General features: G+C 38.7%; 2 protein-coding genes across 3 annotated transcripts in view; one reads left to right on the forward strand and one right to left on the reverse strand.

Moving 5' to 3' along the window:
• The window catches only part of LOC109034606 (ras and EF-hand domain-containing protein homolog), a 45,483-nt gene extending 27,966 nt beyond the window's left edge, over positions 1 to 17,517 (reverse strand). The window contains exons 1-4 of one of the 2 annotated variants that reach the window (XM_019047861.2): positions 17,328 to 17,517; positions 8,025 to 8,228; positions 6,366 to 6,586; positions 3,239 to 3,391 (exon numbers count right to left, since the gene is read on the reverse strand). In XM_019047861.2, the coding sequence (XP_018903406.2) occupies positions 3,239 to 3,391; positions 6,366 to 6,586; positions 8,025 to 8,186 (536 nt within the window). In that variant the 5' untranslated portion in view covers positions 8,187 to 8,228; positions 17,328 to 17,517. Of the gene's footprint in view, positions 1 to 3,238; positions 3,392 to 6,365; positions 6,587 to 8,024; positions 8,229 to 15,084; positions 15,223 to 17,327 lie in introns of those variants that run through there. The other variant, XM_072302026.1, reaches the window with a different exon arrangement.
• A 2,152-nt stretch (positions 17,518 to 19,669) lies between these two features.
• LOC109033483 (UDP-glucosyltransferase 2-like) lies at positions 19,670 to 26,823 on the forward strand. The gene is made up of 6 exons (XM_019046128.2): positions 19,670 to 19,981; positions 21,362 to 21,549; positions 22,763 to 23,228; positions 24,053 to 24,284; positions 25,173 to 25,395; positions 26,134 to 26,823. Exons 1-6 carry the CDS (start codon positions 19,799 to 19,801, stop codon positions 26,414 to 26,416), a joined length of 1,575 nt encoding a protein of 524 aa, XP_018901673.2. The 5' UTR covers positions 19,670 to 19,798; the 3' UTR covers positions 26,417 to 26,823.
• Positions 26,824 to 27,942: the final 1,119 nt, after the last annotated feature.

The following is a 27,942-nucleotide window of genomic DNA, read 5'->3' on the forward strand; positions in this document are numbered from 1 at the left end:
TTCCAAATTTCAAAATGCAGTCCAAATAGTGCTTATCAAATGGATTGCATTTTGCAATAAAGAACCACTATTTCTGACCCATTTTAGAAACAACATACATGCCATTGTTTTCCCTATGCAGATATGTGCTTTTATGGGAGAGCCAGAGATAGTGGCTCCTTATTTCAAAATGTAATCCAAATCATCGGTTCCCGACGAAGGAACGTAACTCCATTCCAAGGTTGTAAAATTGACTCAAACAATTCCATTTTCTACAGGAACAATTTCGATTCAAAATTTCCCTAATTTTTGCATGAGATCAGGGGAATAATCATAGTTAAATTTATATTCAGAAATTCCCAAATTTCTCCAGGTAAAAATGCAATATGCGAGGGGAAATTTGGCAATATTGAAATGTAGTTACGTTCTTTTGTGATGGAAACGACGAAATACGTCATGGAACCAGGCCAAATCGTCGCCCCTCTGACGTAAGGGCGTATCTCGATTTCCACATGAGCCCTGGAAAGCATGGAGTTATATGGACAACAGGGCTCACCTGGAAATTGAAGTACTATCCTTGACGTCAGAGGGGCGACGAAATGTGCCTTAAGATGGGGGAACAACAAAAATGAGATATTAATACAATATGCAGAACACAGGTTATTATGCTATACTCCAAATTTTTCGGTCAACCGAACCGAAAAAGTTCGGTGCTCAATGAGAGTTGAAGTTCAGTATCTGACGGATACTGATCTTGCATCAAGGCGCATCAATCATCTCAGTGTAGTATCCTTAGGTCGAGACACTAACCGAATTATTGAGCCTGAGATACTCTGACCGTAGCCTCTAGGCTCTCTCTTATGCAGGTGCTTAAACTGACGAGTCTGTGCATCTCTGAAGAGTAGAGAAAAGTAGGAACGCCTTCAATTTTTGAATGGGCAACACGCACAATAATGGAACACGAATAGTTGCATCAAGGCGCCGTAATCGACTCGATCTAGCTGTTATGAGGGACTATCGTCGCACGGTGGATCGAGTCATAGGGCAGGCCGGACATGGCACATCACGCGACTTGGTTTGCTCATTTACGTAGTGTTTGCGCTCATAAAACAAATCAGGATACATGACTCTTATGTATTTTTCGTCGCAGATTTCATTTTTGATGACTATTTTCCTGATAATTGGGTTTAGATATGTGTTTTGGCACAATTTCAGATAAATAAAGAGATATTGTTTAACAACAGATAAGTTTAAACTTTCTACACTCATTTTAATCGGAGTTTTAAGTGTTCAATGGACTTTTTTCTCCGGTAAAATGTTTAAATATCGTATATAAAACGTATATTACTCATCTCTTTCACAATTCCCCCTCCTCTCCCCCAAAAAATGAATTAATAGAAATCCGAAAATGTTGAGAGGAAAACAGAGGATCTCCTTTCCCCTTCATTCCTGGGGCACCTTTTTAGCTTTCTAACAAAAGAAAATGACAAGGGGGAAAAATATGAGAGAAAAATACAAATCAAATACACATCAATCAACACAAATCATGTATTATCCGAGCCTTCCTAATTAAGGGCCCCGCGAGTCACCATTGTACACTGCCTTTATTTATACTTAGGTATCTAATGGAGCTTCTTCGGCTTAATGATTGCTGCTGAAGCTCATATTACCTCAATTTTCTCTATTAACTTCTAATTTTCCGAAGAAATTAAACATAAAAAAAAAAAAAAATCGATGTAAAAAAACGTGAGTTTTTGGGAAATAGTTAGAAGATAGAAAAGAATTTAGGCCATTTTTTACTTTAGCATCAAGTAGTAGATGAAAAATGCTCCATTAGACTCCAACTTGATATAATTTTCCCGTCTTTTCAGACGCAAAACAAACGGATTAGTATCATATGCGTCGACTAGGACATTTGAGAGGAAAACCCCGTTATCTAAAACAACGTGGACATTTTTTTAACCACGCAAGGCATGTTTTCTCATGTATTTTTGTCTCCTGGATTCGAAAATGACCTTGGTTTCTCTTTACCATGCACCAGTTTTCCGGAAAATCACATTTCCCGAAAAGTCCATTTGAAGTGGAAAATCTCAATTTTCCGGAAAATCGGTGGGTGTAGGAAAAAAACCAAGGTCATTTCCGGACTCAGCACTAAAAATTACATATAGATCACCTATCAAATGCCCGGTGTTTATTTGCCACAGACCTGTGAAATTCGAATTCTCTCGAGCCACCATTTTATGAACTTCACTTTTTCAAAATCATTTAAGCTTTATTCCCAAAAGGGCACTTTGGGGCAGCAAATTTTTCTTGATAATGAATCTTCAGGGATCAGTTAACACTGCTATACAAAGGTTTCCCTGAAATACGCTGAAATAGCAAGTTAAAAGTCTAGCTATATTATTATTTTTACGGTATTGAGAAGGGTACTTTTAAGCAAGAATACCGCTTATAAAAATAGCGATATTTTAACTTGTTATTAGTGAAATATATTCTACTTAAGGAGGAAGACAAGCTACTTTAGTCAGAAATTGTCAGAAATCTATCGGAGGGAAATGCCAACAGGCGAACGGTTTGTCCCGAGTGAGGCAACATTTTTCGAGTGCCGCCTGAGCCACTTTAGGAGGCTGTGTGCGTTAAACTGGGGTTAAAAAATTGAAAACCAATACCTGTATCATAAAATATAACTCTTTGGGAAGACATTCACATCAATGAAATGACTATTTGTGAGAATCGCCCATGTCCGACTTTTTGCAGGTTTCGATCCACCGTGCGTCGGTTAGCGCATAGATTGCATTAGAAGTGAACGACCGGTATAATTTTTAAACTTCTAACCAACCAGTCGTGGACTAGTTGCCCATTTTACGGACTACGTAAGAACATCGGTTAGTTCGCGGACCGGGCAAAAATGCTTCCCAATTCACCGACTGGGCCATTTTGCCAACGCAATACTCGTACTGACAAAACCGAAATTCTCGCCAGGGCATTTATAATTAGAATTTTTATTGATCCAATTGACAATTTCTCTTCATGAACATTAATAATACAGAAAAGAGAACTTTTTTTAAAAACAAAATTCCTTTTTTCGAGATCCTTTTTAAATTCTCGTCGTTTAATCCTATTTTAATGTTATGTCATGTGATGCTTTAAATTCTCATCTGTATAGTGATCCATTTTTTGAAGAAAAGACTTTCTATGGTCTGATACAACCGTGCAGTCATTGGTTCATATTAATAATTAAGATGCTGATTTCACTTACTTCGTAAACATATCCTCCAGTTCCCGCTTTTCATCATGGAGCTTTTTGACGTCCTCGATGAGTGAGCTCAAAGCTCCTTCGAACTGGTTCAAAAGTTCGGGGCAAGCGTTCGCAGTCTGTAGTTCTTCGTAGAGGTCCGCAAGCTTCTTTCCACTGGAAATATTCCCGAAACGTTTTTTCATTTGAATTTTTGACAAAGCCACGTGTCGTATGTGTCACTCAAATCCTTATTTCACTTTGCAGCACATCAGCAATGAATAATTGAAACTGATAAATAATTAGCCGTAAGACAAAATGCGCGATACTTAAACGGTTAGTTGAGTTAACATGCAGTCTTGAAATTCCGGGGGGGAGGGGGGTGGGAGCTCCACTAAAATCTTTCGCACGAATACCAACCGCAATGTATGCTTTAACTGAACTTTATGTTATGTTGTTAAATAAACAAACATTAGGTTGCCAGGCCTAATCTCACTTCCATCAACAGACCTTTGCAATACTTATCGTGGAACTGGTTGTTAATATCATACATATTTCTGTAAAGTATAATTGGTATTGAGTTCCAAAATCTATCGCACATGATCAACAATTTAGAATTTTAGGTATAGGATCGCGGTTTTGAACGGTTTGAAAAATACGCATGGTTCTTAGTTCATTTTATATCTTTCAAAAAAAAAAAAAAAATAGCACTTAAAGAAAAAAGACCGACGGTGATTTTGTTTGCCTCTTAAATGTCAATTTTAGAAAGAGACACGAATGGTCCATCAAATGTTTGCTATCTAAAAGTGCCGGCACGTTAAAATATTTTGAAATGAAGGGTGTGCTAAATTTAGCAGCCAAAGCATCAGTTTATCGCGGGGTTAAAAGCTGAACGATTTCTGATGAGAACTATTGACGATGTCACTGACAAACTACTGGTTTTCAGATGTTGAGAAATGCTACATTTTCCACGAGGAACCAAGGCTGCACTTTGTCATCAAACGGCGAACTCGTGGTTATTTCCTCGACTGCAAATACGAGCAGTATGTTCAAGGATTGATGGATTTACAACCAATGGTGCCAAATATAAGAGGCCATTTTTGGGCTAAATATAAGTTTTGCCAAATAGGTATACCCAAGCCGATATTTTCATGTAACGGATAAGTAATTCTACAGTTGCCATTGATTTTGTTTTGTTTTATCGGTGGTTCTAGATTTGAAAAAAATCCAATTTCCTCGTAAAAAAAATATAATGGCGGCGGAAATTTTTAGTCGTCGCATGGCACTTGTGATAATTTAGGAAGGTGACGATTATTGATTTAAATACTTGATTTAAACAGCTTTTGATAAGTTAAGAAATTTCAGAATTCGGAACCGCATTTTTCGGCAACAAGGATTAAAACCAACTGAGCAAACAATCATTTCGCTGAATCTACTTCGGTTGTTTGATTTTTGCACAATTGATATGTCAATGTTGTTCCCAACTATTTTTCTCGAGCGAGCCGTTTATAAGGCGCATGCCGTATAGTAATCATGGTGACTTTTTTTTTAAAACTATCTTAAGATTATTACTCGCGTCTAAGCTCGAAATATTAGGAGCCCGTCAAAACCATCATAAATTAAAGCCATCACCAAAATTCCTTCTATTCGGGCTTATGACAGGTTTAAACATGTCTCTGGTCAAGAAAGTTTCAAGAAGTGTCACACAAGTTGTTTCGAAAAATTTTGTTGAATAGCCCTTAATTTTTTAGGTTCAACATTTAAAAAATAAGTTTTGCATCATGTAATTCGCGAAATAAATGTTCGCCAGTGCTCACATTTCACCAGCTAAATCCATATGAATGGACAGCGTTAAACAGAAAGGAACCATGCCACATCAGCTATTGCCAAATTTAATTTGGTAATCTAATTTTATGCATGAAAACGGTTGTGCGGATTTTTGTGCAAATTTCAGTGAATTTTTTGCAAAGTACGAAGCAAATTCCTTAAAATGTTCCAAGGAATCCGCACCAAACGTTCTCTCGTAAAGAATTAAATTGCCCAGTTAAATTTGCCAATAGCTGATATGGCTTGCTTCCTTTCTGTTTAACACGGTTCAAATTGTATTCATTTGATTAAAAGAACTCGGCGCTTTCTTACAAATCAAATTATCTTTTTTTGTGACCACATCAAAAGGTATGTACTCTGTAATCTCCAACTCCACGCACTTTTAATTTTCGTCCCACTTATATTGAACAAGATCTGTCGGGCCGGATTTCCATGATTGTTTTACATTCAAAAGAAGACATTCTCTAGATGGATCGGCGGTCTTCAAATTTTTGAATTCTGACACGTTTTTCACTGTCAATAAATAATCCTCTGAAAAGTCAAGCATTAGCGATCAGACTTCACGCCAACATTTTAAAGGCCAGTGGATGGCGCCTCATCTAATTCTTGGCCTTATCTAAAATTACTCAAGAGCCAATACGATTTTTGACCAAGAAATGGGCCACCTAGGAAAAACCTGAACTAGAAAATTACTTCATATGTTTCCATTCAAAATATTTCAAAGAAAACAATACAAACAACGGGAAATTCGGAAATCAACTCTTAGACCAGACATTGAAAAGTATTTTTAACACAGATCAAATGGAAATTAAACCATATAAAAATGATGTCCTTTGTATTTTTGCCATTCAATGACTGTTTATCGAAAACACTCATACTTTGTTTAAGAGTCGATATCCAGACTTTCCATTGTGTGATTCATTTTCATTGTGAAATTTCGAAGAGAAAATATTTTGCGTAGTACTTCAACTCACATATTATCTGGTGACCCATTGTGCAATAAACAAGGTAAGGCCGCAACAAAAATCAAGGGGGCTCCGACTCCGTGGGGGTCACTGAGTGACACATTGTAAAATGTTGTCGCCGACATGGTACCAAATTAGTCAAATTGCCCAACAGTGACCAACGTGTTGGTATCAACATTGAACAGCGTTGAGACCAAGTTGGTACCACGTTGGTGCCGTTTATGGTGTCAACATTCCACTATATTCACCAGCATGGTGCCAACATGATCACTTTCAACAGGGACACCGCAGAGAGCCCAAGGTGGGTGAGACCGCTTTGGGGCTTGAAGGGAGGGGGGACTTTGTATAATTTCACGTACCTTCTATTCAGGAACTTGTGGATGGTGCCTTCGCCGACCCCTGCAACGAGATTGGACCATGCTGCGCGCGCCTCCCCGGGGTCTCCCCCAAGGCGCCGCTGCTCCCCGCGTCCGCCGAAGGTGCCCAAGGGATAGGCCCTCTCGATGATCTGGATGGAATTTCGCCGCTCGTCAGGCGACATGAAGTGCCGGAAGCCCCAGGCAAAGTCCTCCAGACTCACCTACACAATCATCACGTACGTGACATGAACCCCGTTCAGCAAAAAGGAACCAAGCCTCATCAGCTATTGCCAAATTTTATTGGGCAACTTAATTTTGTGTATGAAAACGGCTATGCGTTTTGTGCAAATTTTAGTGAATTGCCGCATGGTACGAGGTAAATTCCTTAAAATTTTTAAAGGAATCCACACAAACATTCTCTTGTATAAAATCAAATTTCCAGGCTAAATTTGGTAATACATGTAGCTGATGTGGCTTGGTTCCTTCCTGCTAAACGCAGTCCAGTTCTTTTAATTTCAGTTTTGCTACCACAGGAAGTGGCATGGTCTGAAACAGCCTTACACTTGAAAGTCGATTGCCGAAGTCGGAGAATCCGCACCTCCAATTACGACGTTTCATATATCTGAATTTATTTTTTTTTTTTTTTATGAAAGAAAAACTAACCATCGGTTTTTCTTAGGAAGTTTCTGTTCTCATCATTCAAACCATGTAACAAATTATTTCAAGGAAATACTTTGGTCAGTATATTTCGAAAAAAATGAAAAATAATCGGCCATGTTTAAATTATGTATCTACTTTCGTTATAGTTCAGCGCTAAAAGTAGTTTTCACTCAGGTCAACTGAATTTGTGTTGCATGACACAAAATTGGACGTATTTCTGCCGAACAGAACTATGTGCATTACGACGTGAGCCCTTTTATGTATGTACACTTATGGGTCTCAGGGCTCATATCTTAATACACATACTTCCGTCTGACAGAAATACGTCCAATTGTGTTGTGCCCGAAAATACTCTTCCAACACTGTCGTTTCAATACAGCACAGCGTGTCTTCTTCAATCGACACAACATGTTGTGTTAAAGTGACCTCCGGATTTTTCTCAAAGTTTTGATGGAGGTAAACTTGCCATTAATTATAAGTTTGTGTGCAGTTATTTCAGTAGGTAAGCACAAAGTTACGACTTACTTATTTTTATTGAAAATTGATGAAGGAGCCATTTCCGATTTTGTCATTGGAATAAATTACAGCCATGATAAAATAAAGAAGGCAGTGGAAATGATGGCTAATGTACGACACTATGTATATTTATTGCGGAGTTTCAAAACTTCCGCTCCCTTTCACTTTTTCGAAGAGGAACAAGCCACCTATATAGCTTGAAATTTTTACACAATATTCTGCATATAGAAAAGAAAAATCAACAAAGCTTTCAAGAAATTGCGTCTACTGGTTATACAAAGAAAAATTAAATTATAACAGGAATTCTGCGACGTCGCAAACTGAGATACACGGTTTTGCACTCTTGCCATCTATAATTTGTTTATTTTATAGATTTAGGCCCTTGCAACTTTGGCCATTCTCACCGATGCAATTAGAATGGAGATTTTGTTAGGATTAATATCAGAAATAAAAGAAAGGTAGAATTCACATAATATCTCAAACCTTTCCATCGCCATCATGGTCCAAGTCCCCGAAGATGACGTCAGAATCCGATTTGTCGATCCCGAAGCCCGCGCAGAGGTCCCGGAACTCCTCGATATCGATGAGGCCGGTGCCTTTCCGGTCGCAACACCGGAAAAGCTCCTCCAGCTGTGGCTTCGCCATCCTGAACGGCGGGTTGCCGCTCCACGCACCGCAAGGCGCTAGCTGCAAACATCAACGATTCATTTGTCAATCACTGTTTAAATCTTCTAAACCAAAACAATTTCATCCGGCGGGATTTATTTTGACTTTAGGCACGGGCGGATCTAGACACCTCGAACAGGAGAAAGGGCGTAAGGGGGATTCGGGAGAATTTTTTGGATTTTTCTTCATCTTCTTCTTTTTCTTTCATTAACGACTGGGGCATAGCCCTGTCTATAAGGCCATCCAGTATCGAGCTCAATAAACTATATAAATATTAAAAATCTAAAAATCACTAAAAATAAAGGACTCGTCAAATATATTAAAAACAGCATAAAATCTTCAATCATCCTCAGGAGAAGAGAGCCAGCTTTGTGCCCATCTACTAGGCGGTCGTCCAGGTAATGTCTTCCCTAATCTTGGATTTTTGAAGCATCTAATCTGTAGTTTGAGTCAATTTTGTCATGAATATTTACCAAATGTAAGCGTCTTTCCTCCCTCATTCCTTCCTTTTTCCTTCCTCTGTACTTCCTCTATCCTTTTTCCATCCTTCCTCTGTCCTTACTCTATCATTCCTCTCTCCTCCGTTCCTTTTCTCTTTCTTCCATCTCTTTATCCTCCTCCTTTTTTCGAGCGAACAGCGGGGATTTTCCCCCTACGCCCCCCCTGAATCCGCCTATGACGTAGGGAACTAATATATCTGACTCATCCATAGAAGCACCTATTTGCACAGGAAATGTATGTGCCTTGGGTTGTTTCCAAATAAGCCAGAAATAGTAGTTCCTTAATGCAAAATTGGACGTATTCATGCTAAAAGGAACTATGTGCAAAGGGTTTGCCTGTAACATAGCACCATTCAGCACTTCAATGCGGAAACAAATCGATGATGAAACTACAGAAATGCGCAACTCGGTTTTGCGGCGTTGCAGACTTCCCGTCATACTTCATTTTTTCCATCGAAAACCATTAAACATCATTTCTTGAAAACACTAGTGCTTTTTCCTCTCTATTTGAAAAATATGCTGCAAAAAATTCAAGCTATGATATCAGTCAAGCTTCCTTCTGAAGAAATAAATAGGAGCGGAAATTTTGAAACATCGCGACCAGGATACGCATATTTGGAGTTTCGTCGTCGAAATGGCACCATCAGAAACCCAGCGGTTTCTGGTTCCTCCCAAAGGTTCCTCCCAACAATTTTGTTCCCCCCAAGATTCGGTTATGAATCCATATAATCGGAGCAAAATATTATGAAAAAATCACAGACCAAAACGACCGCCCCTGCTAAAGATGACGAGTAGGCTATTCAGAATTCGCAAACTCACATGAGTAGAACTTTCTACTCATATGAGTAGAAATCCTACTCATATGAGAAGAAATTCTACTCATATCACTAGAATATTCTACTCATAACAGTTGTAAAGTCCAACTCATATAAATTCAATTTTTTTTTCATAATTCAGAAGTGCTGTTTCTGACCAGGAGACACCGACGTAGAATGTAAAATGAAAACATTTCGTTCTTATGATTTTTCTGATGCGGTGACTAGTTTCTGAGATATCGGACACGGCCGATTCAACGCTGTACTCATGTGAGTTTAAATTTTTTAGTCATAGAAGTTAGCGAAAACTATATAGAGAAATTCTGCTCATATGAATTTAATTCTATTCATATAAGTCGAAATTCTATTCATATGAGTTGAAATTCTATTCTTATGACTTTGATTTTCTACTCATTTGTACTCACCATTTTTAGCAGGGGTGTCTTCATAAGAAAATCATTCTCATTGTTAGTTTCTAGACACATCCTGAAATGTCAGAGGACACGACCTCGTGCTAATTTTTCTTTCTCTGCATTGTCTCCTCTTATCACCTTCCGAATTTTTTTTTTTTTTTTCCGGTAGGAAGTGAGTATAAAACCAACGCAAAAACAGCTCTCAGCCCTTCCACATTTAGTGATCTCGGAAAAATCTATCAGTGCTTCTCGTCTCTGTGCTCGTGTTTCTAATCCTGTTAAATCTTCTGTTTCGGCATTATGAGTTTTCAACGGCTACTGTGCTTCTTTGGAATCCTCCTTCTTTGTTATTGGGTCCAGGCTCGACCCGAAGGCAGTAATCTCACTACCAATGGACTCACATTCGAATTTAGTCCCGCTAGTTAGCCCCTACAACGAACTCAAGATCAAGCGTCAACGTGGAGCCAGCAGTGCCGATCAAACTGAAGTAAAAAACTAACTATAGTATCTGCCGTTTTCACCTCTTGTAACCACGCGAATGCATCAGAAGACACCCATAGATATTCAAGCCTGAATAGATGGATTGAAACTAATGCAATAAGTGGCGGAGTTTTTTTCTGTTACCGCCATTTGATTGTCTGTAAGTCAGATTCGCGTTCTCTTAGTTATCGGTGGAATTCTTACCTGGCATGTCTCCTTATCAGTGCATTGAAAAAAAAAAGTTACGGGCTTTAGAGACATACCGTCCGTTCCGGGCTCAGAAGCCGAAAGTTCCGGGTGCTTCGATTGCTGCAGGATGCTACTCCCGGAACTTTCGGCCTCTGAACCCGGAACGCGGACGGTATGTCTAGCTCGTAAGTACGAATATCACGGCCGGAGTTTTTATTCAGTGCGTCTGAGCAGAGGGATTGGAGAGTGTATGGAAATGTCATTATTATGCGTGTAAAATGATGGTGAGTCGTGTATTAACTGTTTTTTTATTGCTGTCGATAAAGGGTGTAAAAAAAGTAACTTGATTCAGACATTACGAGAAATATAGATGCTTCATGAAAGTGGATTCAATTTCTTTATCGATTGTTTTTTCTCGCTAATTATTGTTTAAAATATAAAATAAGAGGTACCGTTCTGTCCACAATTTTACGAACTGTTAAAGAGATGCATAGAAACCCGCATGTTCACGATAGATGTGTTTTTCCTCTGGTATAAAAATATCTTAAATAGCGAAGATTGACTTGTAAATCAAATAAAAAGTATGCATACATCTACGTAGTTTCTTTGAAGATTGTTCGAAACCCTCCTTGTAACGTTTGTCAAACTGGGACAAAAAATTTCATGTTTAAAGTTCTTTGTGCAAGAGAAGGTCAACGCAAAGTTCGTTTTTACAAGTCTTGTCTATCTTCAAGATCAACTTTATCACGACTTCAGCGTAAAAGTCTTATTGCGATGGCAACTTTGATTTTACGAAGCATTTTACATTATTGAAAGATACACGGATAAGGATCATTAGGTGAAAATATAATGATTTCCAGAAAAAAACGCGACTACAGTTTACAAATCCACGTAAAATCTTACGACACGAATGGATTGTAAACCTGTAATTTTGAACAAAAAATTGAGTTCCAGAATTTGATTTTTTCATTAAGTGTGCCCTTGGATGAGTTTTACTCGAAAAGACTGATTTTTTTTATTCAAGAAAAAAGTCACGTACATTTTTTGATCCATGGCACCCAATTTTTTTTTTAAAAAAATTTCTAAGATTGTACAAATATACTGTTTTCCCCCTTTTTTTCTTCCACGAGACAAATGCATTTTTACATTTGTAAACTGTCCCTTCCATCAATATCCTGATGTTTCTGTAGATATTTGACACTCCTACCCGAAATAGTTGTTTTTGGCTGAACGGTGAAATGTAGGATAAAATTGTCTTCAACTTCAGTAAAAATGGTTAGATTCCAGATCAGAAAAATCTAACGTTTACTCTCTGATCCTACAAAACAATTCATCACAGAAACAGATAATAAGTTCTTAATAATGCCCTAATGCAGCTAAGACTCCCTTCACTTTAATCTCCCCCCCCCCCCTATGCAATCTCCTTTTCAAATATGTATGCACGAGTATGTATCTTTCATTGATCAATATCCTTCCAAGCTTTCTTGAATGCTCATTACTGCTATTTGCCGTTCTTCATATCGGAAAATGACGCTGTTTTGTTGCATCTGCCAGTCATAAGAGTCATCTGTAAGCGAATTATGTCATTGAGACAACAATGCAACGCAATTGACTTTTTGGATCATCTGTGCATACGGCTGAGTGAGCATGGCCACGGAACTGCCTCCGCATCCTGTCTACGGATTTTAACGAGCTCTGGATCGATGTGGAGATGAGCAACAAATTTCATGATATACTTAAAGAAAAAAAAATATAAGTATAATTTAAAGAAATATATTGCTACTGAAGGGTATTTTTATCCCATTTCTAGCATGGTTCCGTAGTACTATAGCACTTAAAATGCTTGACATCATTTGCTCCTAAGGCTCATGACTTCCAAGATCTCACTCTTAATTCCCTACGTAAATTGACAACGTTGATAAAAGTGTGTTGAATCACCTTTGATGATACGGTTAATTACTAACAGCCCTATGAGATATTGTTGTACAAGTATATTACCTCTTGATACGTGTTAAACTTTACATCTGCTTAAAAGCTGGCAGGTACAAATGTAATTTGAATTTAGTAGATTTTTTAGCAACACCATTATTAACATTAGATTTTTGGATCCAGCCAAGGTGTTGGATTGGACGTTAACGAGGTACTCCTTATTTGCATATAAAATTGTTTATTATATTTGCCTTATGCTTTTCAGCACATACGTAGTGTCATCATCATTACTTGGTCAATTGAAATCATAAAATTACTATCACATGTATATAGCACTCGTTACATTCGGTTAACGATGACTCGATCTGATAATGACACTAAGCGTTGAAATGAAGAAGGCAAATAAAATAAATCAATTTTATGTGCTAATAATAAGGAGTACCTTATTGATGATCCAAATCCAACACCTCGGCTGAATCGAAAAACCTATTAAATGTAAATTGAGTGCTTAGCAATTTCAAGCGCATGTCAAGTTTTTCAGTTCTAATATGTATCGGCAAAGTCGATAATCGTCACTTTTCGGTCAAAATATTGCAATATTACGAGATATCTCAAATTTTGTTTGATTTTTCCTTTAAAATTGTTGCATATATTTTCATGAAAATTTCAGGGATAAATTGTACCTACAAACAAAAATATCCGTAAAATTTTTAAAAGATTCTATTCATTTATTTTTCCGTAAAAAATGGAACGAGTTTTAGATGTTTGGCAACATAGCACAGAAGCGAAATTAACGCTGATGATACTTTGGCCGAAAAGTGACGAAATAATGGTCTGAAAAATGAATGAAAATTAATGGAAAAATGGATGGTCTAGGTGACGAAATGTTACTTAAACCATTAAAATTATCCCCCATGAACCCTAAAGTGCCTAAAAATAATCCCCGAGATCATTATGACTCAGCGGGCTGATTATTGAAATTGATTGACAAAACGATAGACAGAGAAAACATAGGGCAAATGAAGCACTACTATTGGTGGAAGTGGGTGGTTACAATGGACACAGGTGGTATGCAAAGACTAACTAACGGCAACCGACAAGAGACCTTTAGTCAGTCCATCATTTTCCCCCTTAGTCTGTAACAACCACCCGTTTCAACCAATAGGATTGCTGCATACTCCCAATGTCTTCTTTGTCTATTTCTATGTCTATCAATTTCAATAATCAGCCCGCTGAAGTAGTTGAGGGTCTTATTTGCCCTGCTGACAGATCTTTATCTTGCACGTTATCTACCCATTGGAGCAGCATTACACAACAAGTTTATCTACATGAGAACCTCGAGGGGGGGGGGGGTGGGGCAATATGAGTTCCTTGTTATGTGTATTCAATTTTCTCGTCCTCCTTTCATAGTAGCCCTCGGATATAAAAATAGCCTCGATCAGGCTTCAAAATTTAAATCTCTCAATGTAGATGAACTTTTTCCGCACAAATGGAATACATTTTGCAATAAAGAACCACTATTTCTGGCCCATTTTAGAAACAACATACATGATATTTGTTTCCCTATGCAGATATGTGCTTTTATGGGAGAGCCAGAGACGGTGGCTCTTTATTTCAAAATGTAATCCGAATGCATCACAGGAATACAGCAATTTACGAGTCAGTCGACATGGTTAATACATGAGATCAATACAGATTTGGAGATCAACCCAGAGTGCCTTCAAAATCAGAAGATAGGCCAAAAATAGTACCGTAATGCACGAATAGTTATCTCAGCAGCGCCGTCCTTCTCCGGCGGGGCAATGTGATCCTAGAAACTTGGACCAGATTTTGCCATAAGGAAGTACTATTTATGGCTCATCAGTAAAAGTAAGTATCTGCTCAGGGAAACTAATGGCACATATGTTGATTTTAAATGAGCTAAAATTGTTAGTTCCTTATACAAAATCTGGTCCACTTGATCGGTAGCTTGTTGAATGAGTTTAATCCAAAAAGTTCAGTTATTCAAAGTTCTTCAAAGTTTAGTTTAGTTTTTTAGTTCCTCTCCCGTAAACTCCATCGAACGAATCGAAATTTCCAGAGGGATGCAACCAGCAAGCTCGATTTTGTCTTTCGGAATCATAATCGTATATCGATGGTGAAACTGCAAGAGTGCGTATTTCGGTTGCGGTTTTTCAAAATCTCCGCTCCTCTCTTATTTCTTCAACGGAAATCGAACGAACATGCCAATTGAAATTTTCACAGAATAATTTTCACATGGAAATGGAGAAGAAAAATCATTGAAGTTTTCACGAAATGACGTTTGGTAGTTTTCTACGCAGAAAATAAAGTATGAGAAGAAGTCTGCAAAGCCGCAAAACGAGATACGCATTTCTGCAGTTCCACCATCGATATTTTCTTGTATATAATTGTTAACTTTCAGCACATTTTAAATGCGGCTGCAATTGTAGGTGGTACACAGGTCACTCAGAAATTCGTGGTTTTATTAGTTAAACTTACGGTCTCATAACGCCCATTGATCAGAACAATCATTTCCAAGGGTTAAACTTACGGTCTCATAACGCCCATTGATCAGAACAATCATTTCCAAGGCGTCAAGTTAAAAGTAACATCGCTCGCAAAATCTCGCCAAAAAGAACAGCCACTTTCATTAAAAACAACCGAACAATTGCATTCGTGAACAAAACTTCAGAATACTGATGAATTATGCAGTCTCAGGACATCTTCTTGTTCCCGAAGTGTAGAGCTGATAATGCTCTATACGCTAACACCTGTCCGAATTGTCGTAGTAAATTTTCAGCAGATAATTTTGTCATTCCGGTTGCATCATAATTCCTAGTTTTCCTCAGATAAGAGGGCAAGGTCACGAGCTTTGAAGGTTAAGACCGTGCAAAATTTCCTGGTTCCGTGCGTTCCCCTAATGCAAGATTTTTAAGCACGGTCATTGTTCAGTACGGCGCGGCGCGCGACAATACTTCTTGAGTGATGCTTTAAGCGTATTAATGCTTCTTGAAGTTTTGAAGATCTAATTGTAAATGTAGGCGACGTATGAGCTTCTACATTTTGCAGTTAGGAACTATAATTTCTAGCTTATCCACAAAAACACGTATGTGCACATGGAAACTAATGGTACATACGCTGTTTCTAAGCCGAGCCTAAAACAAATCTGAATTGCAAAATGTAGTCACTCATTTGGAGTGCTGTTGAATTTGCACAACTTTTTGCTTCGATCGCAACTTTGATGAACTCGACTGTCCTACTAAGTATATTGTCACGCCTAAAATTTACAGTATTTTCACTCATTTTTCGATGCAAGTATTAGCATATTTGTGGTAGTTTTCTATGCATAACACACGAAGGTTCCTCAATCTGCGCAGCACGCCGAAACTTATACGTCGTCTCTGCAAAGAATGTCTCTATTACATGATGCTTACTTGAATCATATGATCTGTTTACTCGATTGATTTAAAGAAAAATGCACCGACTCCAGTTTCAGCGGATATTATTGTAAGACTTAAATGGATGACGCGACTTAAAAATCTCACTTTTTGATTGTAGCGTTTCAAGAATGGGCGTATATCCGTTGTGTACTTACCGCTATGTTTAATACACATTTTTCTGTAGAATGTGTCCAATCACTGATCTTTTTTCAGGAAGAACTTCGAAAAAAATCCGATTAATTCAGCAATGTAAAATGAATCCCCATTACAACGCATGGGCGGATCCAAGAAGGGGGTGCGGGGGGCGTAAAAAAGTACGCCCTTCCGCTCGCTCGAGAAACAGGAAGAAGAAAAGGGGATGAAAGAGGATAGGAAGACATGGAGGAAAGAGGTGAGAAGGACGCTTATACTTGGTAATTATTCATGATGAAATTCAAACTGCACGATAGATGCTTTAAAATTCCGACATTTTTTTTGGCGGGAGCCCTCAGACCCCTTACCACCCCTTACTCGTTCGAAAGTATCTTGAACCGCCTATGTTACCAAATGTAATTGAACGGATTAAAGCAGAATCAGCAGAACTACATCAGACGTTGCCTGATTTCTTCTTATGTTTTTTTCATACAACAGATACCGAGGCAACATCATCGCTTGAAATTTTGTGAATATATTTTGTAAGGTCAAGAGGAAATTCACAGAAACTTTCAAGGCGTTATGTTGTTTGTAGTTGGACTGATAGTGTTTGAATATGATTTGACTACATTTTGCAGTTGAGAAACTACAATTGCGAGCTCCGTTTAGAAACGAAGTATGTACCATTAGTTTCCCATGTACAGAAGTGTTTTTACGGATGAGCCAAAATTGAAGTGGCTCACTGCAAAATGAAGTCCAATTGAACCTGCCAACCCCGTCTCCTACTCCTCAAAGTTCCTCGCGTAAGTTAGACCGACATTAGAAGAGAAAAATCTAATTTTTGTCGTATTTCAGAAACGACATACGTGTGATTGAATTCCCAGTGCAGATAGGTGTTTTCATTCATGCGTTGTACCCGGTTCCTTTATGCCAAACTCGGTCCATTTCAGAGCAAAATCAGCCTGAAACAATTCTGTTTTCGTCAAGTTCAGCGAACATTGCATTAAACAATGTCAAAAAGGTAGTAGCACTGAATATATCGGAATGTGGAATTTTTGTCAAATTTTAATAATAAAATGTAAGTTGTTTAAAAAAAAATGTTATATTATTTCTAGCACTTGGCCACACTCCACCTACCGACTATTTTCGGGTCAAAATGTTTTGTTTGGGCTCGGGGGGGGGGGGGGGTGTTGACATCTAAGACACTTTTCCACAATCTTACCGTAAATCCATGCCTTCTTCCGATTCACCTTAACGACAACCGGAAGTTCTCGGAAGTTGGGCCACGGGGAGGGGTCGAAATTTCGGGGGCTAATCAGGGATTTTCACGGAAAAACAAGCACGGCACGACGTTTTGGTGACGTTCCCGGGAAAGCTCGGCACAGCGGACTGACGGCTGGCGGGTGGATGTGGAATACAGGTGTTCAACAGTTTGCAGCCATCGCATTTCCCGTGTCAACAAAAATTATTTCCTCCCCCCCCCTTCTCGCCCTGCGCGCCCCCCAGGGCCCCCCGCGCCGCGGGCCCGTTTATCGCCGCCAAGCCGCCGCGGGCTGCTTTCAAGGTTGCCACATCGCTTTCTCGCACCGTTGCCAAGTCGAGGAAATCGCGTCAGTCAGTCGACGTGAAAATTCTGGAAAACCTTCATTTCTAGAGACGGCGCAGCGGCGCGTAGCTCCACTGTGAATTAAAAGGTCAGTTACGCGTATATATTGTGTAGCCAAGGAGTTTCGAGGGTTTCTGCTCCCCAGGTCCAGAGAATTTCCCCCAAAAAATGCTATCACTCGCGATGTTTAGGAATTTTTTTACCTATGGAACCCCCCCCCCCCTCCAAATAAGACATTTTTGTCTGTAAAGCCTCCCCCGTGAAAAATGTCTGGCCAGGCCTCTGACCCAACTGCAGTGCTTAGATGGGGAGAGTATTGTCATTTCTGTGCCACTCCTTGATTGGCTCATCAATTTTAGGCTTCTCATGGGACTCTTTAGGACATCAGGACTCAGGGTCAATGCAAACAAACTTGATTCAATAATTTTTTGAAAAATTATGAAATATGAATCCTGATAAAAATGAAAAAATTAACAAAATAATAAAAACCTGATCTAATTTAGAGAATTATACATTATCGAGGGGGGAAATTTGATTACATACTGTAATGAGGAACTAAAATTTCTGACTTATCCATAAAAACACCTATCTACAAATGGAAAGTATTCGCACATACTTGGTTTTTATAATGAGGCCACAAATTGTAGGACCTCATTGCGAAATGTTGTCCAATTAATGATCCTCACTGAAAAAAGTGTATTTTCGACAGGAATATCCATCGAACTTAGAACTTGCCTAGAACATTTCAGGATGAAAAAATCGTTATGACGTTGAGCTTGTTGCCATTTTTTTTATTTTTATTTTTTTTTTGATTACCATAAGCCAAAACTAGATGCGGAGGGGCATCCATGAAAGCTTAAAACTCGCCGATGAATCATATAGCAACACTTTTCCTAATGTTACAGGATTGAGATGACGATACAACACTCTTCTCATACACGGAGAAAAAAACCTCGTGCGTGAGACCCGAAGTTTAGGTCATATTGATCTCTGAAGTTTTCGGATTGAGCATCTGAACTCTTTAGGTCTAGCTGTCGAGGTTTGGATGACACATCTGAAACTCCAGTTCTTACATCTGAAGTACTTCAGATGTGAGAACCGAAGTTGTTCGGATGTGAAAATCGAAGTACTTCAGATGTAAGAACTGAAGTTTCAGATGTGTGATCCAAACCTCAGCAGCTGGACTTAAAGTGTTCAGATGCTTAATCCGAAAACTTCAGCGATCCATATGAACTAAACTTCGGGTCCCACGCACGAAGTTTTTTTCTCCGTGTAAATGTGAAGATACCCTGGATACGCTCACATCTCACTTATAATACAAAATCATAAGAGTATCGCGAAACGCTTAGTGCTTGAGGCACGGAGCGCTTCTGGGGGTTGAACCGCGAAGCGGTCAGGAGGCGTACCCGTAGTTATAGAAATATGAACATAGCCCTCTACACACCCGGAAATAGTGGACATTTTTGGTTTCGTGGACTCAATCATCAAATGGACTACATTTTTCAATTAGGATCTACAAATTCTGGCTCAGTTTAGAAACAACGCATATGCCATTAATTTTCTTATGTACATCAGTGTTTTTACGGATGAGCCGAAGATTGCAGTTCTTAATTGCAAAATGGACGTATTTCTATCAAACAGAACTATGTGCAGAGGGAAAGATGGGGTGTGCTCGTCAGTGCTCGGGCCATAAGAGTTACATTTCGGGCCAAGCAGAATGATCATCGGCCCAATCCTACAATCAAACCGTGAGAAGCACTCATTTTTTCTCAAGTTTATAAATACTAATCTATATCGTCAGTTTCCGATTGATAATTTTGAAGTAAAAGATTATCAATTGGCTAGTAAGACAAGCAATGAGATACGTAATTGCTTATGTAAATAAAGATACGCGCTCCTGAAAATTTTCGACGTTTAAAATTTAAAGATATGAACATATGTAGGTGAAGTTCAATGTAGTCAGTTTACGAATGTTCATAACGCGATAATTTCTGCTGGGAACAGTTTTCACTTTACATCACGTCTGCAACGGTCGTAATCAAATCAGTGTGCTGTTTGTATTTTTTTTTAAGAAATTTCATGGCAGTATGAACGAAATGATGTTTGTGATAATTCTGACTGCTCTTCTTTTTAGTTCGGGTAATGCCTACAAAATTTTAGTCATATACCCGACGCAAGCTTATAGTCATCAACGCGGAATCTTGGCGTTTACGGAGACGTTAGTTCGACAGGGTCATGAATTATTTGTTGTCAGTCCGTTCGAGGTACCGGTAAGTACTTATTTTTTGGATTGGCTGTTATTTTTCATTGCAATCCATATTCTCATTTCAAAAATTCAAACACAGTATCCGCCAATTTTTCTATTTATAAGGATCACAGTGAACTTTCTTTGCAGCGGCCAGTCCCCCCCCCCTTCCTCCCGTAACGGAAAACTCTCCATAAATGATAGGTAAATCTGTCAGTGGCTGTCATTCGACATATCGCCATTAAATGGATTACATTTTGCAATAAGGAGCCACTATCTCTGGCTCTCCCATTGAATCACATATCTGCCTAGGAAACCCGAAGGCATGTATGTTGTTTCTAAAATGGGCCAGAAATAGTGGTTCCTTTTTGCAAAATGTAATCCAAATCACGCTGCCCAAAAAAACGCGGCAAAACAATTGATACCGAAATAGTCAATAAATCGTATTAGATACATCAAACGAGTGTATACGAGATTATATCGATATCGATTGGTTCAAAACATAGACATAGCCTCAAAAGTCAATTGAGTAATCTAACGGAACAGGTTTTTAGTGATAGATTTGTGATTCGTATGAGTACTAATCGGCCAAGAGTAGTAAAATTGCTATAAAATTTCTCTTTTTTAGCTTTTCTGACAAAAATCCTACAATTTCGGTTTGAGGTTATGTTCTATTGTAGTGAACCAAACGATAGTTTGGAGTTATTCATCTTAAAGATATTTCTGACTCACAATGATGGTTCATTTCAAATTTTTCGCTCAAATTTACTTCAAATTTGGGTAGAAAAAAGGGGGGAAATGGGTCAAGAATCACTGGTTCATAAGGAACACACGGGAAAAAGACGTCAACTTCAAATGAAGATTTCTCGCTTAAATCGCAAAATGCTCTGCGTGGTTGACATTTTCTTAATCCTCAGATATCCCTTTTCAATTCTACCAAGAAGATCTTGTGACTTTTCGCGACTATCAGAGATATTTGAAGTTTAAGTTTTGGTTTTTTGCATTGTTGCTTTTGCATTGTTAACATAGTGCTGATTCGAGGTCGCCAACTTCAAATGAACTTTTCTCGAAAAATGCGTAAAAATCTTGAGAAATCACATTTTTCCTCGAGTGTTTTACTTTGATAGTAGCAAAGGGTTTTTTTATGTCGGTGCTATCATCTTCAATAATTAAAGTTAGTGTTTTTTACCGATTTTTGTCCGCATTGTCTATAAGGATGTCGCACTGTGCGGCGGCTTCGTCGCCGCTGACGTCACAGGCGCATTATAATTCCCATTAATTCTTTCGGCCCTCGACTAATAGACCCACGCCTTCTTTCTCACCTGTCTCTAGTTCCGTTTTGCAGAAATAAGTCCAATTGTGCCTGTAGATCGGCAAACTAATCGAGAATGTATTATGATGGCAGGGACTGGTGAATTTTGGCAACTACACCTTCGTTGACATTTCATATCGAGTGCGCTATGAAACTTTGGACAAAATCATGAAAAACACACAACGTCAACGTACATTATGGGAACTAAACAGAACATTCTCGTTGTCAGCCGACGCAAGGGTGAGGCAGTTCCTCAGCAAGCCGTTCACAAAGTTCAAAAAGTAAGTATTCGAAAATTTGTGATTAGCTCAAGTAGATATTTCAGTATGAAGTTTGCTTACTTACGCACACCAAAGTCAGCCGTTATTGCTCACACTATGCACTTTGGAGGTGAAAGTACGTAACCACTGCTTATAAACTTTAATATTTTTAAGGCAAGCTGATGATAGCTTTCGCCCTAAATTCTCTGTGCATTACCTTTGCCTGTCTATAAATCTCATTTGAAAATTCCTTTTAGAAATGTCTAGGAATATATGCTTAAGAAATTAAGCACGATCATAACACGTGCAGGGCCTTATTTAGGGGGTGGCCTCATGTGCCGCGGCCCATGGCGGCAAATTTTGAAATTTTTTTTTAAACGTAGGTATAAGAAAAAATCGGATTTAGAAAAAAAATTACAAACTAGAATAGCCGGCAAAATCTCTGATTTCCTGAGAGTATAGTAATTTCTAATTTTGTCGTCTCTCGGTGATACAAGAGACAGCACCTTTAATTAGTCGAGTTAAGAGAGAAACCGAACACGCAATTTGGCCTGGAATGGCGCGGCGCAGAGAGGAATGATGACGAGGACTTGAGATACAAAAGGAGAAGCCCTTGCCCGCCTCGACGCGGAGATCAGCATATCAGCGCCTACAAGACTGCATGAATACTTCACGCATTGCGTCAAACACGGTGCGTTCTGCAGCGGACGGCGCGCGGCGTGGAACGCATAGCGCCTACAAGACTGTAGGAATACTTCACACATTGCGCCAAACACCGTGAGGTCAGCGCGGCGGCAGAAGTTAAAATTATTAAACCACATTTATGTTAGTTCTTTCATAATTGTTTCGTTCATTTCTTATAAGTGAAAGACCTTGTCCAGTTGGAAGGCCCTGAAGACCATGGATTTTGCAAAAATTGAAGTTGAGTAGTTTTCTATCTTATAAATGGACTGAATTTTGCAATTTGGACCTATAAATTCTGGCTCATCTGAAAAAACACTTATCTGCATAGGGAAACTAACGGCACATACGTTGTTTTTAAACCAGGCCGGAATTTATAGTTCCTAATTGCAAAATGTGGTCCAAATAGAGTATGACAGGAGGTCTGTCACGTCGCAAACCGAGATACGCGGTGTGGTAGTTTCACCGTCGATATATGTATCTATATATTTAATCGAGATTTAACTAATGGTATGAGGCGTAATACTGGTTCTCTGTCATTGCGTTGTTTCAGACTTGTGGACTCAAAAAAACTTAAGTTCGATGTGGCCATCGTGGAAGAATGGATCATGCCTTTTACTTATACGATGGCACGACTTCTCGATGAAGCAGTTCCGATCGTATCCATGTCATCTCTGAATACAGCAAACGCCGAACATTATCTTGGCAGCATATCTTCTGCTCACGCTTCCTTATTCACATTGGGGGCTGACAAAATGGACCTCAAGGAAAGAATTCAAAATTGGATCTCATACATATACGGTTCTCACACACAAGAGCGCGTGTTCGAAAATACTGCCAAGCGTTTTTTCAGGGAAACATACGGCTCAGAAATCGAAAGTCTCGTCGACAGTTGCTGGACGGATATCAGTCTGCTAATATTGACCTCCAATCCATTATATTTTTATCCGAGGGCTCTGGGTCCAAATATCGTTCAGGTGGGGCCTCTCCATCTTGGGCCTCCCTCGGAACTGCCGAAGGTAAGAAAATTGGACCGCGTCAAGCAGGAGGGAACCAAGCCACATCAGCTATCGCCAAATTTAATTGGGCAATCTAATTTTTTGCGTGAAAGCGGTTGTGCATATTTTCGTGCAAACTTCAGTGAATCTTCTGCATGGTACGAAGCAAATTCCTCAAAATTTTCAAGGGAATCCGCACAGACGTCTTCTTGTAAAAAATTAAATTGCTCTGTTAAATTTGGCAATAGCTAATGTGGCTTAGTTCCTTTCTGATTAACGGGGTCCAATTGGACTACATTTTGCAATTTGGAACTATAAATTCTAGCCCGGTTAAAAGCAACGTATGTGCCATTAGTTTTCCTATGCACATAGGTGTTTTTCCAGAAGAGCCAGAATATATAGTTCCAAATTGCAAAATGCAGTCCACTTGATGATCGTCTCGCCGAAGCAAGCAAAAATATGGAGCCTGTATTGATCAAAGAAAAAGGCGGCTTGGGGTGAAAAAAGGTAGTTGTTACCCTCAGCCGCATTTTATCCCGTGGCTCACGGCCCTTCAGAGTCTCATGGGGGAACTAAAAAATGTTTGTGGGGGGCAGGAGGGGACCTGAACAAGGGGGTCTTGGGGGGGGACACAAAAATCACTCCACTAAGAAGGGTCCACCTGCGACTGCGGGATTGCCCTAGCTCCAGAGAAGGATTCAGGGAAAATGTCTAGCTGTAAAGGAATGTCCGGAGGGTCACTATTGACAGCTAGATTTTGGTCAACAGAAAATTTGTCTGTGAAGATATTTATGGCTGGATTTTGAAGATTTTTCTGAGATCCTCAAAAGTTTAATTGTTTCCAGATTCTAAAAGACTGGTTGGATGGTGCGGAAAAAGGCGTGATTTATTTCAGCCTGGGGAGCTTCTTTAAAACTACATATTTGTCCGATGATGCAAGGAACAACTTTTTGAGATTCTTCAAAGAATTACCATCGGGATATCGCGTATTGTGGAAATGGGAGCAGGATGGACAAATCCCCGGACAATCTGATAACATATTGACACAGAAATGGATGCCACAGGATAGTGTGTTAGGTCAGTCACCTCTCTCTCTACACATTAAGATGGCAAAAACATCACACTGAACTTATAAAGCATGTTAGAGGCCTAGCATTGTGAATACAATCATGCATATTCTCATCGAAATAATTTTAGGCAAAAGAAGTTCATCACATTGGAAATTTCAAAAATTCAACCAACAGTGAGGAATCAGTTTTTTTGCGTTGATAAATTCGAACTTCTCGCTTGCTTAAAAGAAAAATCTCTATACTAGAATCAAACCGAGCATCAACCTAATTTCAATGTACCCTCTGATATAGCAACTTCCTTCATATCTCTAAAAGAGCATTCAGTGCTTTAAAGGAAGAGGGGAATTTTTATTGCGAATCAATCCTCGTGTAATTTTCCAATTGATAAGTTTGTACTCAATGACCGATCTGAGCTACATTGATTTTGATTTTCTAATCTTCGTGAGAGAAACGTTTGATTTGGCTGATTTTTATGTAAACATGAACAACAAACTTCCGAATTTTCCGTCAAAATTTCAAAATACGATTTTTTATTCAGCTAGACTAAAATCATTCTGACGCAAATTTTGTCTTAATGGAGAACTGTTCTTTTTTTCTTATCCACGGTGAAACTGTTGAAACACGCATTTCGATTTCCGGCGTTGCAGACCTCCGGTCATAACTTACTTTCAATTTCTAATACTCATCTCATTTCTTGAACTTTCGGGGATTATTTTCACTAGTATATTTCGTGAAAATGCAAGCCAAACTTTTAGTTCGGCCTCCTTTTAAAAAAAATGAGATAGGAGTGGTGATTGAGAGACACCGCAGTCGAAAAACGCGTTTTCGTAGTTTTGCCGTAGATATAATTAGATCTTTTTTTGCTCGAAATTAATGATCAGATATATTTCAACAGCTCATCCAAACGTAAAAGTTTTTATCACCCAAGGAGGGTTGCAGAGCTTTCAAGAGGCCGTTCACTACGCTGTACCGACGATTGGGATTCCTTACTGCTGGGATCAGAGTGCGAATGTCGCCAAAATGGTAGATGCGAAGATTGGAGTTCAACTGCTGCTTGAGGAGCTACAAGAGTTTGGAAAAGTTGAGCTGGCTCTCAAAACAGTTTTATACGATGAAAGGTTGGTGCAAGCAACCTCAACCTCAACGTATTTATGTAGCTTTATATATCTTCTACCGGTGAGATGAAGAAGTTCCATCTAGGAGGGACAATTTTGATTTAAAATTTGAGCTATATTTTTTTCAGAAACACATTAAAAATTATGTGATAATGATCAGATCTGTGAACATTTTGCCTATCTTCGGTTAAGAGGAGTGTGACTACAACTCATGAATGGTTATAAACATTTCATCGGCTGAGAGTCTACAAATGTTCAGCGTATATTAGCCTCATAAAGTAGTTCACCCATTTTTCAACAGTATGCTACTTAAACCCAATTTTTGCTAGAAATAATGTGAATGGAAGCTAGCGTATTGGCGCGCACAAATCTGACATTTTTCACCTCATTCATGAAAGTAGTTGCCCCACCTTTTCCTCGAAGGATTAAAAATGGCGGGTGTCATCTTTCATTCGTTTTCTGGTTAATGGTTTTTTTTTTTTTGTTCTTTTGAATTTTTTTCCAAATATTCACTTTGTCCTTGAAACAAGACGAACTGTTCAGCAGATTGGAATTATCACTCTTGTAACTAGACATTTAAAAAACTGATCTTGTCTGTGTTATGTGCCAATTTTTTTTACTTTTTGCATTTTTTACGCTAAAAAATGCTCCTCGACTAAAAAATATTTTAGTTTTAAAGTCTCCACTCCAAGTACTGATCGTGATTTCAGCGAGTTTACACAATTTTCCTTGATGTTCCAGCTACGCACATAACATGAGAAGATATTCGGCCATTTCCCGTGACTTCTCATCTCAAGCACTAAACAAGGCGGTGTTTTGGGTGGAACATGTGGCCAAACACGGTGGCGCACAACATCTGAGACCAGCAACCGCTGACACAAATCTATTCCAGTTTTTCTGCTTAGATATCATATCTGTGATATTAGTTTTTAGTTTTGCACTGTTATTTGCCATTTATTCGATTTTCATGTTCGGCGCATCCATGATATTCGGGAGGTTAAATTTAAAAGAGAAAAAAGTGTGACCAAACGGGTGGCAAATCCAGTTTTACATATCATAATCGACACGAAGCTCTCCGCGATTGGCGGGTTTCGAAAGTCTGAAGTATGTGCAAAGAGAGCTCTCAATTTGTGCCAATAATTAAAAAACGATTATTTTATCAGTGAGAATTTCCATTTTAAAAGAGTAAGTTATTACAATACTCAATGGCATCTTTGAATGTCTCCTCGGTTACCTCGAAAAAATTGAAACTGCATATTAAAGACCCTTAAGGGGGCAATTTAACCCAAGTTTGATTCATTTAAGGGAATTGTCGGAGATTATTTGAAATGTCACTCCTCTTCCGTGAATTTTCCTTCCCTCCGAAAAATTTTATCCCTCTCAGATTTGGCTGAATAACGCGCTTAAACACAGTGTTCTTGAAGCAAAAAAAAAAAAAAAAAAAAAAAAAAAAGTAGCGCAATTTGTCGGAAAACAAACGAAGTACGGATTGTGCAATCCATTCAATCTTACTTCTGTTGTTCTCCAGCGGGGTGCTCTACTTTCGTACATTAAACGCCTTCAGAGTAGTAGTAGTATGTAATGAGCTGAGATCAGCACGCACAACATATTCGTAACAACAATTGCTGCGGACGCAGCTGAAGGCAAATTGAAATCAACCGTATAATACACGTTGAAATGTTTTCTATCTCTTTAATTAATATTGTTACCGATAGAGAGTTGTATTTTACGGTCCTTTCCTTGGAGAATCTAAAAAAAACTTCTCAACATAAATTAAAGTATAAACTGAGTTTAAATGCAGAATAAAATATCCCACTCACAAACTGTCACTCATGGCGGGAATCCTGAACTACCCACCAAGACTAGAGAAGCGCTAATACCACAGTGCTCTTGAAGCAAAAGAAAAATGCGACGAAAATGCATCCAAAAACGGTTTTCAGGGTCCGAATCTTTAGGGTGTGTAGCGTTCCCAGTGCTTGAAAAATGTACTTTGGAGACTTCCATGACATGCCTCCGACCGATATGCCAAAACGTCATTTCCATCTATGAATTCGAAACTTTCCTCTAAATGTCTTACTATGACATGGATTTTTAATGATGTAGAGGAATTAATTCAAATCACGACTACAAAAAGAGAGCGGTAGTCGAAAAACGTATTAAGTCCTAATATCTGTATTCAGCATGATTTTTGAACTTCATTAGAGGAAAAAGTGCTTTGATTTTAGCATTTTACCACCGGGAAGATTTCTTTATGAATCAATAAAGAAAAGAATGCTTGTGTAAAAAAGAAAAGAGGCTTATATAAATAGAAAAGTCAGTTATGTGAAGCAGAAATGAGCTTTCTTCCAGCGATTTTATTCTTAATTCAAAACAGAATCTTAATGGCAAACTTAAGAATGTTTCTGCCTAAATCGAGTCATTTTTTTCTCTTATGAAATTCAAAAATTATGCTAAACGTTATTAAATACGGATGCTAGGACTTAGTGAGTTTTTGGGCAACCGCTCTCTTTTGTGCCGTAGTATCTTGATTTATTTTGCGAGGAAAGCTCC

The sequence above is a fragment of the Bemisia tabaci genome, chromosome 6 (genome assembly GCF_918797505.1).
Source record: "Bemisia tabaci chromosome 6, PGI_BMITA_v3".
NCBI lineage: Eukaryota > Metazoa > Arthropoda > Insecta > Hemiptera > Aleyrodidae > Bemisia > Bemisia tabaci.